The sequence below is a fragment of the Lithobates pipiens genome, unplaced genomic scaffold (assembly GCF_037356315.1).
Source record: "Lithobates pipiens isolate NorthernLeopardFrog02 unplaced genomic scaffold, aLitPip1_a1.2 Scaffold_3, whole genome shotgun sequence".
In the NCBI taxonomy this organism is placed as follows: Eukaryota; Metazoa; Chordata; class Amphibia; order Anura; family Ranidae; genus Lithobates; species Lithobates pipiens.
Window position 1 is genome coordinate 40504025 of NW_027507790.1, and position 19966 is coordinate 40523990.

The window sequence follows — 19966 nt, forward strand, 5'->3', positions numbered from 1 at the left end:
TGCACATAGTAGCCAGAGGTGGAAGTAAAGAGCTTCATGTTTGAGTTCAATGCCACAGAGAGCACACGCTGTGAGATTGTTTCAGTAATGCACAGCATGGCTCCCCTTCACCTGTATTGCCTTCTTCTGGCCTGGGTGGGCCCCGGGGCCCCTTACAGTTGTAACGGCTGAACCCTTCCGATGGTGGCCCTGGTGTGGGCTCCTCGGGCCCCTTATAGTTTTAACGGCTGTACTCCCCTGATGGCGGCCCTGCTCACAGTTACAAGTATAGGTACATTTAGTTTAGCTCCACTGTAGGCAGAGGAGCATGGGTTAATTGTGTTTAGGAAACTGGGCAGTGCTTTACAGGCTGTGGCACTCTCACCTCCCCCTGTCTTCTGGAACTCACTGTAAATTTCCAGAACATAGTGAGGTGCAGTCTGACAAATTTATCGAGTTTCCACCAATCCCTGGGAAGGTGGGCCTAGAATGTGGGAAAGCAGCCTATAGATATTCTAAAGCCTAGCAGTTTGGGAGCAGAGTTCAGGGTCCAGCCTTTTAAGGTAACCCCTGTGTTGGGGGCTCTGCCTTTTGGGGCAGAAGAGAAAAAGCAAGAGGAGAAAGAGAGAGAGAAAGGAGGAAAGATCCAGCATATCACTCAGAAATAGTCTCAGAAAGGCTTAGCTGCAGACTACAAGATAAGCCAGGAATGGCCTGTTCAACCAAAGCCTTCTGGATTCTAGGAGCTACTTAAAGGGACTGAGTGAGATTACTTAATTTTATGGAATATTGTGATCTGCTGGAGAAGTTATAAATTGCTTATTGTTATTGAGATGCATTCTACTGTACTGTATAGTGATGGTGACACTGTTTGTATACCAATTCTGCACAATAAATAACTTTTTTGTTGGATAAAAAAAAAGGGGAGGGGGGGGGGGGGTACTGAACAAACCAGCTATCACACCCAAAGGACAAGGGAGGACAGTGTAGTACAATACCTTTTGGGAACTTTATATTTTATTTCAGCTGCACCATCACTGCCACTGGTGTGCAGCATAGTTCAATTTGGATTATAGAGATTTTAAATCAAACACTAAGGATTAATGACCCTCAAGATACCACATTTAATAGTACTGCAAGATATCCCTTTGAGCTCTGTGCTCAAGGCAAAATGTAGATGAGTTGGGAGCTTATTGGTGAAGAACATAACACAGTAACTCAGAATAAAAAAAACTGATTTAGCTAAACCTTTATATATCCTGAAAAAAATATTGATTCAACTCACTGAATCCACTAGAAAAATGTTTATTAATGTCAGACAATGAACAAACTATGATAAAATTTTACCACATTACACAGTAACACTCATGCTATTAAAAGGCCATGTGTCCACCTCATTGTCATATCCATGACTGAAAAGGGACCTATTTAGTTGCATAGTCCTGATCCCTGGTTAGTACTGCCAGTGAGTGGGGGTATATTCAGGGTCCAGTGGTTCTGGACAGATGGTCCTGCAAAGGGACACTCCAGTGTAGTCCCTTAATTGGATGTCACAGCACCAGAGCTGCAGCGCCTGGATGTGATAAATTAGACACAGTTCATACTGGTTTGTAGAAGAAGTGCAAATTACTTGTGGTGAAGCAGGATGTATATCTGGACAGGATTGGAATGGTTCAGTGGTCTAGAGGAGGTTCACTAATGAAGGTTCTGAGGATACAATGTGCTATGGAACCTCAACAGAGGATCAAATGTGTACTACTGTTCCCAAACAAGTCTCCATGCCTTAAATTCCTCCCTCGCACTGTAAATTTGAGCACACTGGTGGAACAAACAGTCCAAGAACTCCAATCAATGTTCCAAAGATATCAATAGTAATCCACCAAGGTCAAGACTTCAAAACAGATCACAAAGTCCCACATCCAAGAAGATATTGTATACTTATTGGATCCTGTTGTCTGCAGACCCCCTAGAGCCAGTGGATAAGACAACCGTTGCTGGATGATTCTATCTCATAGAGTGTCGTTAGGTCATAGTGGAGAGGTGGACATTTGTTTCGCGGGTCACAGCCGGCTGCATCAGAGGCTGATGAGTGTATGATCTGCCACCATTTGTATCAACTGAACTTAAAATGGCTAGCATCGTGTGCCCCCCAAGCGCACGCATTTGTCGTCACCGCACATGCACCGTGACAAAAGTAACTTAAATAAAAAATATTCCATGGGGTCGATGTACTGATGGCCAATTTCATAGTGGCTAGACCAGCTTGTGCACTATAGTACCATACAAATTAGAAAAAAAGGCTAACATTACTATAAATACACAACTAGAGTAAATTGAATCTATCATGATCCAGTGAGTTGAAAAAAACTACTTTAAAAGGGGCCTTTTTTGAAAAAAAAAAAAAAATATGCTAATAAAATAATTTATTGTATTTCAAGAAGGGAACAAAGCTGAGGCTATCATTCAAACAGGGCATTTTTGTAGTCTCCAACTCCCATATCCACCTAGTTTCATTGTCCTGGAGGATCACCTTCAATACCCAACACTTGAGGCAGTTGGTGTCGATGCCATGTTGTAGGTATACATGCCTTGCTGTAGGGGCCTTTAAATGATGGGTTGCTATCTCATAAATATGCTCTTGAAAGTGTTTGCTTACTGGTCTGATCATCTTGCTAATATAAAAGTGGTTACAAAAGCATAAGATCACATACACTACCCCCATAGTATCACAATTGGCTTTCTGCCTGCATTTAAGAAGTCTATCCATGGGTAACTGTAATGCCGCGTACACACGAGCGGACTGTATGGCGTACTTAGTTCGTCATACAATCCGACGGACAGTCCGTCGTACTTTCCACTGAACGGACTTGACCACACACAGATACCCAAACAGTCCGTCGAAAGCTTGCGCGATGACGTGTACAGCACGTACGACGGGACTAAAAATAGGAAGTCCAATACATAGAAAAGCACCCTTCCGCCATGTAAATCCTTTCTGGGCATGCGCCGTTCTTAGTCCGTCGAACTAGCATACTGACGAGCGGATTGTCCGCTGAAACCAAAGTACGACGGACAGAATTTCGAAAAATCCGAAATTCTTAATACGCCGGACTGCACGCTGAAAAAGTCCGCTGAAGCCCACACACGAGCGGACTGTCCGCTGAAATGTGTTTTGACGGACTAAGTACGCCATACAGTCTGCTCGTGTGTACGCGGCATAAGGAATCCCCATCTATCATATGGGGGCAGAAATCACAGTTTCCACATCGAGTCATACCTGTTCTAGCAGGATAGCATTGAGGTTTCCAGGACATATCACTGTGTACCAGGAGGTTGCTTAGTGAGCTAGCCCTCCTGTATACCAGCTGTGGATTCCTTGAGATAAACCTACTGACAGAAGTATCTTCACTCAGCAGGTGCCAGTGTGCGGAGCAAATGTTCCTCACCTTACTCACTACAGTACCTGTGTGTATTGTAGGCTCAACCTAGCGTGGCCCAATTCTTTTTCCTGTCCCTCCTTGCATCTAAAAATGAGGGATTCCCATTTGCTGTCATTAGCTCTATTATAACCCTTGATGAGCCATTTCTTATTATGTAAAATCTCTCCCCCAAAATCTTTACCTTCTTCTCAAAGTCCTCCCCATCCGAACAATTATGGCAAACCCTCAGGTACTGGCCGATGGGTATGTTTTTAATCAGGGACTTCAGGTGAAAACTCTCTGCATTTAATAGACAATTTTTTTCAGGATATGAGCTTAATCAGGTTTTTTATTCAGAGTTATTGTGAGACAGAGACTTTAGCAGTTCCTCAACCGTTGTGTTTTAGTTCGTCATTTTTTCCATTTTGATCCCCAATCCTTATCCATGTTCTTTGTTCCCAAAATAAACACCAACAACCAAAACCCCTAGACTCTTGTGCCAATTAGAGTGTGTGGAAAATTCTTTTTGCCTGGCTGTGGGTGCTGTGTGGGGGAAATAGGCCCAAAACCCAGCGGCTCCTCCAGTGGTAGTGCTACACCAAAATGTTTTGAGATTCTATAATACAGTGAGGTAAATAACATTTACCTGACATTTATCTGCCTTTAATTAATTTTCCCTGAATTTGGTTTCTGCATTTTCATTGAATGTGAATTTTTTCACCAGGTCTTCGAGGTTTGATGTTGTCCGTAATGTTGGCATCTCTCATGAGCTCCCTAACATCTATCTTTAATAGTGCCAGCACCTTGTTTACCATGGACATTTATACCATGATCCGCAAGCGCGCATCAGAGAAGGAGCTGATGATAGCAGGAAGGTAAGAGGCGCTATTCCATGCTCACACAACCCTTGTGTCTTTCCTTGGAAAGGATTTAGTCTGTGAAATAAGCACATAATGCAAGCTGGCCATACTCCAAAGACAGGGTCACCACTGCTACAGTGTGGATCAGTCAAACTTTACAGGCCCAAAATTATACTCTTTCAGTGAGCAACATTACCCTAATACTTTATTAATACCACACTTTTTAAATGTGATACCATTGTAGACAATGCAATTGATTTGACAAATATTCTGTTCACTTTGCAGGGGAATTTTCCCCAGAGCTTAGTGAAAGTGGTACAACAAAGTACCAAATCATGTACAAGCAAAAAAAAAAAAAAACAACAAATTTTTGCCTGCAGATGATTGGATGAATGTAAAACTGGCAAAGGTGACAAGATGTTATTCGTTCTTACTCTTCCGCAAAGATGATAATTGGGAGTGATTGTCCCTCTTTTAGCCCATGTACACACGGTTGGACATTCCGACAACCAAATCCGTTGGATTTTGGCCAACGGATTTTGTCAGAAACTGTTGCATACACACAGTCGGACAAAGTTGTCAGAAAATCCAATTGTACTTAACGTGATGACGTTATTTCGTTAGGACGGGACTACGTTCAGTGTTGGATGTCCATGTGTGTCTACGGCAGTTATGCAGATATTTGTTTTATTGTCAAATCTCCTTGTAGAGTCTTTATGCTGTTCCTGATCGGAGTGAGCATTGCCTGGATTCCCATTCTGCAGTCTGCACAGAGCGGACAGTTGTTTGATTATATACAGTCCGTGACTAGCTACTTGGGACCTCCTATTGCATCTGTCTTCTTCCTGGCTATCTTTGTGAAGAGAGTTAATGAACAGGTAAGTTAGCAGATGGAGAGAATTATTATTGGTAAGAACAAGAAAAATATGTCACTTATTTATGGCTTTTTCTAATGCTTAAAGGAGAAGTACAGCCAAAGCTTGTTTGACTGTACTTCTCCTGTGGATCCAGGAGTGCAGTTCATTCTGCACTCCTCTGACCCATTTTCAGCAGACAGCGGTCTGAAGTCCACTGTCTACTTATGACACAGACCTGATCCAGGCTCAGGCAAGATTGTGACAATGGAGTCAAGATCCACCCACATGCCTGGACAGGCATTCAGCTCAGCCTCTCATTTAGCTGCTGAGAGCCTGTGCCAGCCACTCCCACCCTCTCCACAGCCCAACACTCCAGTGAGCATGGGGGTGAGGGAGCAGAGCACAGAGCTGCTAACAGTTGTCAGCTCTTTGCTCGGGGAGCTCTGACAACTGAGCAATCTGCGGTGCTAGATTACTCGATTCTCAGTCTTAGAGGCATCCGGGGACAGATGCAGCATTGGACCGATGCTGCATCCACCTAGGTAAGTATGATTATCTATTAAAAAAATATTTATTGTAATATTGGGGGTGAGTCCATGCCAGGTATGCAGTTTAAGGGCTTTTTGGCTTTTATTGAAGAAAAATAAAAACAAGTCCATCCAAGATTGCCCACGCAGGGGTTTCAACTTCATAGTAATAGTCATACATGGAAAATACAGAGCCACCTGGCTCTTTATCAACACCGCTTCTCAGGCTTATGCTTCAACCCTCTTGGCTCTATAACAGAGTTCCTGTACAGGCACTGTGCCTCTTTTCCAGCTTCCTTGCGGCTTAACCCACAGGCTTGGGCTCTCTGACTACTATACCATGCAGACATGCACACTCCTCCCTTGTTCGCATCCCTGAAGAAGGAGTGTATCATACTCTGTAATGTTTAGGAAACACGAATGCATATAACTTTATTGTATGTTTATATCTTTAGTGCATGTATGCTTGGAATTTTCCGGGAAATATATGCATTCTAAAGTGATTTGTACAGACAATCCAATCATGTTTTTATGAATATTGTGAAAATTATATATAAAGTGTAGCGCTGTAAAATAGTGTGTGAATCTGTGCACACGTTAAATTAGTGACAAGAAAAAATACAAACACTTGCAGTTTTCCAATACTTCAATGAAGTGCACTCCAATATTACTGTGTATTAGTGCTTATTGGTATGTGTTCTACAGTAAATAAAGTGAACAATATATATATATAGAGAGAATAACAAAAGAAAACACTCTAAAAATATGAGCACAAAAAGTCCATTTGTGAGAGTGAAGTTCCAAATATAAAGTGAAGATTTGAGGAAGCAATCCAAGAATGGTTCTACCGAACTGTCACCCAAGTGCCGATACCACCACCACCTTATCAGATGTAGGCATACCGGATGCTGTTGACTCAAATGAACTTATATTCAAAGGGTCATACATGCTTATCACTCTGGTTGTGGAGAATGGACTCCCAGATCTCAAGTCGGTCAGTCACACCATGGACATTGCCTTCCTCCAATTCCTAAGTATACTTGATCTTTACCACTTAAAAGAGATCTCCCACATCAACCGAAATCCACATAGGGCAGAAAGATATGGGCAAAATAGCGTGATACCGTTTTAAAATAACATTTATTAAAAATAGTAACAAACTTACATTTGTGTAGTTATTCAAGCGCTTATCAATAAAAAAAAAATAGGCAGTAGTGGAGTGCTCCCGACGCGTTTCATCCACTTGGACTTCATCTGGGGTTTTTTATGAATATTGTGTCACTGTTTTTGATAATTGTTAAATAAAACTACTTCATACTTTTTTATTAAATATAGTGTCTCACAGTCTGTGCCTAAAAAGTCCCACCCCTAAGGGGAAACCTTTGTACTATACTCCCCTGCTCACCTGGACTCCTCGGGAGGGTGACGCTCAGAACCATGGTCAGGTGTTCTAAAAATAGGCCAGCACACACCTGACCAGTCAGTGTGCTGGTGGATCACAAAATCAGGACTTTCATCCCACCGGATCGCTATGAAATTCCCGGGGTCCAGGTCCCAAAACTGATTTTCCTAAACGAGGAAACTGAAAAGCCAGTTTCCTCCCGAATGAGCAAATCCCCTGGAGCCCCTCAACCTGCCTGGTTGAGAACCATGTGTGCTTCCTCTGTTGGGGTACCACACTAACACATTGCATATAATATATAAATATAATATATATATATATATATATATATATATATATATATATATATATATATATATACAGTATCTCAAAAGTGAGTACACCCCTCACAAGGTCACATCTGAGACCTTGTAACACTAATGAGTCACATGACACTGGGAGTGAAAATGGCTAAATGGACTCAATTTGGACATTCTCACTTATGCCACGTACACATGGTCGGACTTTCCGGCAGACTTGGTCCACCGGACTTTGCAGTGGAGGTCCGCCGGACTTTCCAAGCGAGCACACTTGCACACACACACGAACGGACTTTCCGGCGGACTAGGGCCGTCAGACTTCCCGACGGACTTTTGGTGGAGGTCCGATGGACTTTCCAAATGAACGAACACACACAGACTAAAGTCCATTCACTTTGAACGTGACTCCAGGTACGACGGGACTACAGAAGGAAGTCAATCTTGCCGATTTCATCGGCGAGATTGACACCTTGCGAGCCCCGTCACTTGGTATGGATTTTAAGGGTAACCCCCTACACCGAAAAAACGGCGTGGGGTCCCCCCAAAATCCATACCGAACCCTTATCCAAGCACGTAGCCCGGCTGGTCAGGAAAGGGGGTGGGGATGAGCAAGCGCCCCCCCTCCTGAATCATACCAGACCACATGCCCTCAACATGGGGGGTGGGTGCTTTGGGAAAGGGTCCCGGCCCTCCACCCTATGTGAATGAGTATGGGGTATATCGTACCCCTACCCATTCACCAGGGGGAAAAAGTGTCAATAAAATAAACACACTACACAGGTTTTTAAAGTAGTTAATTAGGCAGCTCCGGGGGTCTTCTTCTGACTTCGGGGGGTCTTCTTACGACTTCCCTGCACTTTCCAGTTCTTCTCGCCGGGCTCCTCCGCTATCTTCTGCTCTTTTGCCGCTCTTTTGCTAGCGGTGGCCCGGCTTTCTCCTCCGTCGTCGCCATCGCCGTCTTCTTCTTATACCTTCTTCTGTTCTTCCAATGTTGACACGACGCTCTCTCCCGCTGTAATGCCGTGGACACGGTGCGTGGCGACTATAGGCATAAGGGCATAAGGGGCGAGCTTAATGTCATACGGTTACGTGTTACAGCGGGTAATGTCATACGGTTACGTGTTACAGCGGGAGAGAGCATTGTGTCAACATCGGAAGAACAGAAGAAGGAAGAAGAAGACGATGAAGGAGAAAGCCGGGCCACCGTTAGCAAAAGAGCGGCAAAAGAGCAGAAGATAGCGAAGGAGCCCAGCGAGAAGAACCGGAAAACGCAAAGAAGTCAGAAGAAGACCCCTGAAGTGAGAAGAAGACCCCCGAAGTCGGAAGAAGACCCCGGAGCTGCCTAATAAACTACTTTAAAAACCTGTGTAGTGTATTTTTCATGGACACTTTTTCCCCCAGGTGAATGGGTAGGGGTACGATGTACCCCATACTCATTCACATAGGGTGGGGGGCCAGGATCTGGATTCCGATAAGCCCCCCGCCCGCAGACCGCAACAACCAATGGCCAGGGTTGTCGGGAAGAGGCCCCCCTTACCCAAAGCACCCACCCCCCATGTTGAGGGCATACGGCCGGCCGGGCTGCGTGCTCGGATAAGGGTCTGGTATGGATTTTGGGGGGACCCCACACCGTTTTTTCAGCGTAGGGGGTTACCCTTAAAATCCATACCAGACCTAAGGGCCTGGTTTACAATACCCTGTAGCCATTCTCACGGGCAGGTGCTGCAGTTACCATTGCGTCGTAGTTGGTCCGTCGGACCAGCATACAGACGAACGGACTTCCTGACAGGAACTGGGTCCGGCAGACTTTCAGCAGGAAGATTTAAAACAAGTTTTAATTCTAGGTCCACCGGACTTTGGGGAAGAAAAAGTCTGCTGGAGCCCACACACGATCGAATTGTCCGACGGACTCTGGCCCGCCGGAAAGTCAGATTGTGTGTACGCAGCATTAGAAGTGTACTCACTTTTGTTGCCAGCAGTTTAGACATTAATGACTGTGTGTTGAGTTATTTTGAGGGGACAGCAAATTTACACTGTTATACAAGCTGTACACTCACTACTTTACTACACTGTAGCAAATTGTAATTTCTTCAGAGTTGTCACATGAAAAGATATAATAAAATATTTACAAAAATGTGAGGGGTGTACTCACGTTTGTGAAATACTGTTTACATATATATATATATATATATATATATATATATATATATATATATATATATAGATACATACATATATATATATATATACCCAGTTACTAAAGTTTCATATAATATTTAACATGTTAATGTAATTTCAAATGATCTTTTAATCTTTCTAAATGTGCAACTTTTATTAAAGTAATACCTGGTGATTTTGCCATGATGGTTCTCATACAGGCATCACAGTATCACAGGGTGATACTGCTTATAGTCTGTTCTTTCTCAATTGCTCTGTGCTGCATTCTGTCACTTGTGTCAACAATATATGCTTGCACTTGAGAATATACCCAAGTATTTTCTGCAAAAATGGCAGTTGTTTATGATACTCAGGGCTTTATCAATCTAAATGTCATACAGTTGGGGGTTTACCATGGGTCCTCAGATACAGTTTCCTCTCCAGCAAGGAGAACAGTGAGTGGTACAGTAGTGACACAACCAAACTCAGTTCAGATATGAGTGCCTAGGTGCCAGAAGTGAACTGCCATTTCTTAGTAATATTTCAAGGCAACTAGTAAATATTTCAAGGTACTGATTAGGTACAACTAATGCTTCAAGGTGTTTTCTAGAGACAAAATCTTCACATTTTGAATTCAGCTTCAATTTAACGTCCCTGCTTGTTTTTTTTTGTTTGTTTTTTCACGTTTTGGAAGCTGCCATAAACCTACCTTCACACATGGGACTACAGCTGACCATAGTGCTCATCCATGCTCCGAAAGTGAAAAACTGTGGGGGATCAGGATCAACTGAAAGTTGACAACTTGTATTATTTATATGTAATTTAATCTGGTAACCAAGTGATGTGCTTTACAGAAAGCCTGATTGTCAGAAATGGTACAATTGCAGAGATCACATAAAATGTCTAGAGATACATTCACAATTACATGAGTGTGTGTATAAAATAATGAACAAGGTGTGGCTAGGTTTTTAAATATTTAATCACTTTTTCATTTTCTACCAGGGAGCTTTCTGGGGATTAATTATTGGATTGTTAATTGGTCTGTCGCGGATGATTACAGAATTTGCTTTTGGTACCGGAACCTGTCAGAAGCCCAGTAACTGTCCGACGATCATCTGTGGGGTGCATTACCTGTATTTTGCTATTATTCTCTTTACTGCAACCAGCATCATTGTTCTGGCCGTATCGCTAATGACCAAGCCAATCCCAGACAAAAATGTGAGTAAAAAGTGAAACATTGTTTCTTTTTACATATTTCATTTTGCCACACAAGTAAGATTATAAAGGTTTTAGTATTTGACATGACTTCTTGGAGTCAGGGCAGTGTTGGCTCTTCTGGCCCTTTTTTTTTTTTTTTACAGATCACCACATATTGGTCTAGGTATAGATAGGGACTACAACTATTATTATTATTATCGATTTATATAGCGCCAACAGTTTACGCATCGCTTTACAATGTATAGGGGGGACAACACAATTACAGTACAATACAACTACTCTTTATAGATGTACCCTTTCCTGAACATATGTACCAAACTGTAATGGAAGAAAGTTTAGGGGTGCATTCACACTGCAATGTGTGCATTGAGCACAGGTAAACACACATGCGTTGACGTGTGTTGGCATGCTGAGTTGTGGTGTATTGCGTTTTTAACATGCACTTTTCACTTCCTGGAACATAGAAAGGGTGGCATTGCAGAGGTGCCAAACTTGTGTTGGCCTGCTGTTTTTCCTGTGTTGAGTTGCCCTAACATGCATTGTATTGTGTTGCACTAAAAATATAAGGTTTGCTCTACTTTTTTCTACTGCAAACAAGACTGAACCACTCAACTGTGCCTAGATAGAAACAGCACCGGTGTTACCTCACTAACCGCCACTGCACCGTCATGTGCTTCTGCACTGAAGAACTCTACCTTAGTCACCACCACTACACCAATGTGCGCTACCCCACTTGCCATCATTGTACTGTCACAAGCTACATCACTGACTGCCACTACACCGAGACTCGGGTCACCACTGCACCGCACACACTTTCGCACCTACCACCACTGAACTGAAGTGCTATCTGCATTGTCTGCCACAGCACCCACAAATTCTTCTCCATTTGTCACCACTGAACCAACATATGATTATATACTTACTACTACTGCAACTGCTTGTGTTTCCCCACACACCACCACAGCACCTGTGTGCACCAGCCCACTGACCACTGCTACACTAGCTTACACCTACGCACTAAGTCTACATTCACATCTATGCGGCTGCACCTAATGCATTTTTAAGGCACAATTTATAGTGCGTTTTGCGTTTTAAACCCGCGTTTTTGCATGCAGTTTTCATGCATTTTTGTTTTGTTTTTCTCTTTAAATGCACTGTAAACACACTGTATATAGCTGGTTGCTAAGGAGGGGGCCTGGAAGCCGCCCGCTCCGGTCTTTATCAACTGATGAGTCATCAGCTGTCAGCGAGCTTCCCCGCTGAAAGCTGAATGTATGTAATGCCAAAAAAAAAACATCTTGGGGTCCCCCCAGGTCTAAACCAGGCCATTTGGATCTAGTATGTATTCAGATTTTTTAAATAAATGACGTGGTGCCCCCTCCAAAATCTATATCACACCCTTATATACCCTCAGATCCGTGCATGCCGTCCGGTAGATCGGGAAAGGGCGGGGACGAGTGAGCGTCCCTCCCTCCTGAACAATACCAGGCCGCATGCCCTCAACATGGGGGGGTGGGTGCTTTGGTGCTCTGCACCCCCCCCACCCCAAGGCACCTTGCCCCATGTTGATGAGGACAAGGGCCTCTTCCCAACAACCCTGGCCGGTGGTTGTCGGGGTCTGCGGGCGGGGGCTTATCAGAATCTGGAAGCCCCCATTAACAAGGGGGGCCCCTAGATCTCACACCTCCTATGTAAATGGGTATCGGGTACATCTTACCCCTACCCATTCACCAAAAAAATTTGAAATGTTAACAAACTATAAGAGCTGGTTTTTGACAAGTCCTTTATTAAATAAAAAACTCGGAGCCATCTTCTCCCGGTGCCGTCATCTCTCATTGCCATCATTTCCCGTGAAGCTTGATTCTTCCTTGCAACCGCCATCTTCTTCTTCGCCGCCATCTTCTTCTTCCTGGCCGCCACCATCTTCTTCATCGCCGCCGGTTACCCGCTTAAAAAAAAAAAAGGCTGTTCTTGCCCTGAAGCTGTCTTTCTCCTTTGTGATATTCCTGCTGTCCTGCACCTCTTATATAGGCATGGGGCGTGGCCATCCAATGACGTCGCCCGGAGAGTCCGTCCCTTGTGAAGTCACATGACATTACAAGGGGCAGGCTCTCTGGGCGGCAGCGAGGAAGAAGAAGATGGCGGCGGCGAGGAAGAAGACAGCTCCATGGGAGATGATGGCTCTGGGAGAAGATGGTTCCCGCCTTCTTATTTAATAAAGGACTTGTCAAAAACTGGTTCTTGTAATTTGTTAACATTTCACAGTTTTCCCTGTGAATAGGTAAGGGTAGGATGTACCCGATACCCATTCACATGGCAGGGCGGGATCTGGGAGCCCCCTCGGTAATGGGGGCTTCCACATTCCGATAAGCCCGCAGACCCCGACAACCACCGGCCAGGGTTGTTGGGAAGAGGCCCTTGTTCTCATCAACATGGGGCAAGGTGCCTTGGGGTGGGGGGGGCGCAGAGTACCAAAGCACCCACCTCCCCATGTTGAGGGCATGCGGCCTGGTATTGTTCAGGAGGGGGTCGCTCACTCGTCCCATCCCTTTCCTGACCTACCGGGCAGCACGCCCAGATAAGGGTCTGGTATGGATTTTGGGGGGGACCCCACATCATTTTTTTTTAACATTTAGGCGTGGAGGGTCCCCTCTGAAAATCCATACTAGACCAGATGGGCCTGGTATAGACCCCCACGCCATTTTTTTCGCAATTTTTTTTTTGCCGGCAATTTTTCTATTTTTTTTTACATTCAGCTTTCAGCGGGGGAATCCAGCTGACAGCTGATGACTCATCAGTTGTTAAGGACATGCCCCCTGCTTATCAACCAGCTAGATACAGTGTTAAAATAAAAACTGCAAAACACATCAAAAATCGCATCACAAACACAACACTTGCATTTTGGTGCGATTCCATTGAAGTCTATTGCCCACCAAACGTGGGAAAAAGGTCTCCGAAACTTTCCAAAAACGCATCGGCTGCAAAATGCATAGATGTGAACTTGTACCATAGGAAACTATGTTAAATGGACTGTAGTACGTATCTGCAAACTAAAATGCACTAAATAACACATAGGTGTGAACCTAGGGTCACAATACAGCATCAACATACATTACTGCATCACACTGTGCTATACTTTGCATTGCTCAGACAGCTGAACTTCACTATAATGTAAGCTCAGACCAGGAATTCAGTATTCATCACATTTAGGCTATTTTTCCACTAGTGCGTCCCCAAAGTCGCGCGATTTTGGCCGTGATTTTTTTTGCCGCGACTTGAAGCAATGCCTGTGTATTCTTGAGGCCTATGGACCTCAAGTCGCATCAAAGTGGGACCAAAGTAGTGCAGGGACTACTTTGAAGTCGATTCATCTTGAAGTCGCACAGATATGAACGGTACTCATTGGAAATCATGGGGTACAACTTGTCATGCGACTTTTCCGTCCCAAATCGCATGAAAAGTTGCACTAGTGGAAACCTAGCCTTATAAAATAGGTACTCCCTACCACCCCCTCCCATCAACATGCTACTGAAATATTTCAATAAAATGTTTCTGTTTTAATTTTATATTATATTTTAGACCCACATATGTCCTCCATAGGTCACTGTACTTTTCTTTACAATGCAGGGACATCATGGTGGGTGGAAAGGGTGGCAGGGTTCTGTACATAACTAAAGCCTAAAGCCCCATACACGCTATCAGTTTTTCTGCTGAGTTTTTCCTTCAGATTTACCAAAACCATATAATATGAGGTCAAATCTTAGGAGTTTCAATTTGTTTCAATTTGTATGCAATCAGACAGGCCCTTGCACTACATGGTTTTGGTAAACCTGAAGGAAAAACTGATAGTGTGTATGGGGCTTAAAGTCTTCACAATACCCTGCCTCAGTACTCCTCTCAAGAGCCCTCAGCTCTGAAACAAGCAGTGGGCTGGGTATGGGGAGGGGTTATGCAAATTAGATTAATTTTGCAATGTTGCCAGTAGCAGATTATAGCATCAGTGGCAAAATGCATGCCACCTATTAAATATCAATATGCCTTTATGGGTGAATGCCAGTTTGGGGGAGTGGTGTTCCCAGTCAGACTGCCCAATGCCCATCTATAATGCTAATTGGTCAGGGACAGTAAGGCTGGAGTGGAGAGGACTAGATGATGCTAGATGTCCTCCAACCAGGAAATTAAACAGATTCTGTCTGACTTGGTGCAGTTTCCAATGCACACTGTGAGAATCTCACAATGTGCAGTGAAATCAGAGTAATACATTAGAGGAGCCTGTTCATCAGTGCAAGACTGAAGGTAAGGGTGGAGTTCAGCTTTAAAAAAAATTATAATTTGAAGTTTTAAGTAATTTATTATTATGCAAGGTACACAGGTGTGTGCAGACTATTGCATTAGGGTGAAAAAAATTATAATTTGAAGTTTTAAGTAATTTATTATTATGCAAGGTACACAGGTGTGTGCAGACTATTGCATAAGGGTGTGCACCCCAAAACTCAAACACATATGCACTTCTTTATTTTTACATTATGTTTTTTATTTACTTTTTGTTTTTAAATTAGGAGCCCTGTTGGGAGCTTTGGTGAAATATCAGGGGTCTTAAACCCCCTGATGTCTCACTTTTGAGACATCAGGGGTGGATGGATAAGAAAGGAGTGAATAGGTGGGGGTCTAGGTAAGAGTAAGAGTACATGAAGTGTAAGTACCCAGTAAAAGTACCCAAAATAAATAAATGAAGGAGTACAGAGAAAGTGCTAAGGCTGCATTATAGGGACAGGACAGGTAGTAGATGAATAAACTGGGATGGAAAGGGTGTCAGACATATGGGAATGACCAGAGCTGGGGGGGGGGGGGTTCTGCAGGGGCGTGTGTAGTGCAGATTTATGGGTGGTAGAGCAGATAGGAGAAAAAAGGACAAAGTTAACAGGAAAAAAAATTCAAGAGGATCACTGCCAACTTACTGCAGGATTGTGGAGAAGATGAGCAGATCGAGTGAGACACAGGAAGAAGGTGAAGTGACACGGAGAGAGCCGGGGGGGAGTGAGTAATAGTTGCAGAAAGAAGGAGAGATAAGGCAAAGTTCCAGTGACTGGAACTGCAGAGCTCGGGAATCAGCATATGAGGGAGAATCACAGGAGAAGTGGCAGAAGCTCCCTGTGTGTCCCTCGCTCCCTCCTCCTCACCGCACAGATTAAGACCACCTGGGGCATGCTCTTCACTGAGCATCCATACTGTCCTCCGTGCTGTCTTTGGGCCCCTCCCACAGTGGCAGAATGCCAGGGCCCAGTTGCAAGTGCGACTGGTGCGACCCTGGTAATTCCGCCACTGCCCTGGATCGACTTTACCTATAAATGTCAGTACCAAGTTATATTATGTACATTTAGGAAATAATCCAGGCCTTTTTTAAAGCAATCTACTGAGCTGGCCAGAACCACCCCTGGAGGGAGTCTATTCAACATTTTCACAGCTCTTACTGTGAAGAAACCTTTCCATATTTGGAAATAAAATCTTTTTTCCTCCAGACGTAAAGAGTGCCCCCTTGTCCTCTCTTGTCCTCACTGTATGGACCACTTATGTATTTGTACATGTTGATCATACCCCCCCCTATTAGCTGAGTTCCTCCATGCCTCTTATCAGTTTGGTTGCCCTTCTCTGCACTTTCTCCAGTTCCCTGATCTCCTTTTTGAGAACTGGTCCCCAAAACAGAACTGCATATTTCACATAAGGTTTTACTAATGATTTGTACAGGGGCATAATGATATCTCTCTCTCTAGAGTCCATACCCTCCTTCTTACACCAGGTCTTTAGCCATGCATTCAGCTCTCTAATCACCCCCTGCCTTTCCTGTGTTGCGCATGGCACAGGCAATATTTCAGAGAATATCACCTTGGAGGTCCTTCCCTTCAACTCGCAGCCTAGTTCTTGTCTGGTAAAACTATTGTAAGAAAAACAGGAAGTGAGGGAAAAATCTCTAACTGTCCTGGTTAGTGGTAAAAAATAGATACATATTATAATCTTTTCCTGATCTAAAACTAAAAAAAAAAGGTTTTGGGCTTGATATACACTGGTTTTATTGCATAGACGTGAAAACATGACTGAACTATAACAAGAATATGTAAGGCTGGGTTCACATATGAACTGCATGCAGCTCACAGCAGGGGTGCATCCTGGTTCACCGTTACAGGTCCAATTTGTGCCCGAATCTTGGTCTGAATTCAGACCTGAAACAGAGCAAAAGACACACAGCGTTTTTCTGCAAAACACACCGGACCTGCTGTGGAGATATGTGAACCGACTCCATAGAGAGCCAGTCAAAATATCCTGCTGTTCTCCGCATCCAATTCGCAATAGTGGGAACCCAGTCTAAATGTTTGCATCCAATTCCAAAATGTACTAGATCACTAAAACAAGAGTAAAACAGAGGTGCTAGGCATAATGTGACAAAAATATAAAAACTTTTTTTTTTTGTAGCTTTACCGCTTGTGCTGGTCCCTGAGGAATAGCAAAGAGGAAAGAGAAGACCTTGATGCCGCAGACTGGGTTGCTGAAGAAGCATCAGATGATGACTTTGATGAAGGTTAGTCAGATTAGCCAGTACATTGTTATTAAAATAAAATAGGCATATGGACCCTACTTCTCTAAGTCATTGAATAATGTACCCGTATATACTCGAGTATAGGCCGACCCGAATATAAGCCGAGGCCCCCAATTTACCCCCAAAAAACTGGAAAACTTATTGACTCGTGTATAAGCCGAGGGTGAGACATGGCTGTCCATCCCTGTGTGTCCGTCCATCCCTGTGTGTGTGTCCGTCCATCCATCCCTGTGTGTGTCCATCCATCCATCCATCCATCCATCCCTGTGTGTGTGTCCGTCCATCCATCCCTGTGTGTGTATCCATCCATCCATCCATCCCTGTGTGTGTGTGTGTGTGTGTGTGTGTGTGTATTCATCCATCCATCCATCCCTGTGTGTGTGTGTGTGTGTGTATCCATCCATCCATCCATCCATCCCTGTGTGTGTGTGTGTGTGTGTGTGTGTATCCATCCATCCATCCATCCATCCCTGTGTGTGTGTGTGTGTGTGTGTGTGTGTGTGTGTGTGTGTGTGTGTGTGTGTGTGTGTGTGTCCGTGCAGCCTTGTGTGTGTGTCCAGCCTACCTGTGTCCCAAGCCTCCGTCCCGAGCCGCCGTCGTCCCGAGCCTCCTCTGTCCCGTGCGTCCTCTGTCCCGTGCGTCCTCTGTCCCGTGCCTCCTCTGTCCCGTGCCTCCTCTGTCCCGTGCCTCCTCCGTTCCGTGCCTCCTCCGTCCCGTGTCGTGCCGATGGATCGCCGCTCTTCTCGGCGGCCATTCTACAATTCAAAAGCCGCGCCTCCGTCCTCCGCCTGTGATAGGCGGAACACTCAATTTCCCAGCAGCCTGTGTTCCGCCTATCACGGACATCCTCTCATACTCGTCCGTAGTATGAGAATGAACGGATGTCCGTGATAGGCGGAACACTGACTGCTGGGAAATTCAGTGTTCCGCCTATCACAGGCGGAGGCGGAGAAGGAGGCGCGGCTTTTGAATTTTAATGTCCGCCGTCTGTCTGCTCGATACGCTGATCGAGCAGTCAGACAGCGGTGACTCGAGTATAAGCCGAGGGGGCACTTTCAGCCTCAAAAAAGAGGCTGAAAATCTCGGCTTATACTCGAGTATATACGGTAAATAACTGTACATGTTACAATAGGTATAGATCCGTACCTATGGGACCTTAGTACTCAGGATGCGCCCAACTAGTGTAATCAAATTTTCAACCAGGTACAAAAGCATTTCACAAAATACAAGCCATTGATATCTGATCAGCAAAGTCGGTCATGATTACATTAAAAAAATTCTGAATCTACAATAGGTCCCCCATTCACTGAAACACAGAATACTATTTGTTTTAAATCCTACTGCAGGACCAAAAGGGTGCTCCGAGCTAGTGACAGTTCTTCAGCCGACAAAAAAAAAGTTGATAGAGTCAGTTTAAGTGTAGCATTTTGTTTGTCAGTTATTCATTCAACTCTTTTATTTTTACATTTGATGCAGAGAAACAAATGAGTTGGTGGAAGAAGGCTTACAATTGGTTCTGCGGGTTTGAAACAAAGAAGGCTCCAAAACTTAGTGAGGAAGAGAAGGCGGCCGCGGAAGCAAAGCTGACAGACACGTCCGAAAAGCCACTATGGAGAAATGTTTCCAATATCAATGGCATTATCCTACTAGCTGTTGCTGTGTTCTGCCATGCATACTTTGCCTAGATGTAATATATTCTTTATGCTGAATCCTAATAGACATTGTTTGGTCCAATCATCAAATAAAGGTTAATGGCAGAGAGCGGTACCAATTATGACTTTTTTCTGCTTATGAGAACGATTTGGATGATACAAAACGAAGGAAATATGGACGTGATGAAAAATCTACCCTGTGGGTAACTCTTCCTGCCCATGAAGCTCCAATAGCAGTACATATTACACAGACATGCCCTATTGCAGGGTGAAGTAGCAAGACATTGGTAGTGAATTTCATCCACACATAACTAACCTATCCTAGGTTACTAAAAATAAGCTAGGACCAATGATGGACATCATTGACTAGAATGTATTGCGTTAATGATGGTATATGAAAATATTTCACAGAAGAAATTGTCCAAAAGCTACAATTAATAGATAAAGAATTCTTCCATATTTGTAAAACAACTCTTGTATTTTAATACATAAATAAACTATTATTATGAAATATAATTTTGTTACTTCATTGTCATTTGTACAACCAGTGTTGATTGACTATGTAACAGTCCATACCATCAGAACCAGCCAATGTTGCCAGAGGTAAACCTTGCCACCAGTGATAAAGTGCATGCCACCTACACACCACTTGCCAACATGTAGGCGGGGCCTAACAAGTGTACCCAATAATTGGATACATGAACTTTGTCTATATTGTAGAAATTGACTTTTCACAGAAATAAGACAAGTTACAGCAATGGCACTACATATATTAGAGGTCATACACTTCTTCAGGCGGAAGAGGGCACTGTTCCAAATAGTAACATGTCAGCCATTCATAGAAACACAGAATGCCAGAGGAACACTTCCCTAGGAGGAGGCTATAGATTGTTCACACTGTAATCCCCAAATGTCCCTGCAGATATCTGGTTGCCAGTGGAAGACTCTTCCAGGAAGCTGACAGAGGAGACACCCTGTGAGGGGAAACCTACTCTTTTCCTCCT

The 19966-nt window shown here is 43.9% G+C and overlaps 1 protein-coding gene across 1 annotated transcript in view; it reads left to right on the plus strand.

The window, feature by feature from the left end:
* Positions 1-19478, plus strand: part of SLC5A1 (solute carrier family 5 member 1) — a 94603-nt gene extending 75125 nt beyond the window's left edge. The window contains exons 11-15 of the mRNA XM_077461526.1: positions 4123-4273; positions 4968-5136; positions 10503-10718; positions 17187-17292; positions 18787-19478. Of these exons, the coding sequence (XP_077317652.1) occupies positions 4123-4273; positions 4968-5136; positions 10503-10718; positions 17187-17292; positions 18787-18995 (851 nt within the window). The 3' untranslated portion in view covers positions 18996-19478. The remainder of the gene's footprint in view (positions 1-4122; positions 4274-4967; positions 5137-10502; positions 10719-17186; positions 17293-18786) is intronic.
* Positions 19479-19966: the final 488 nt, after the last annotated feature.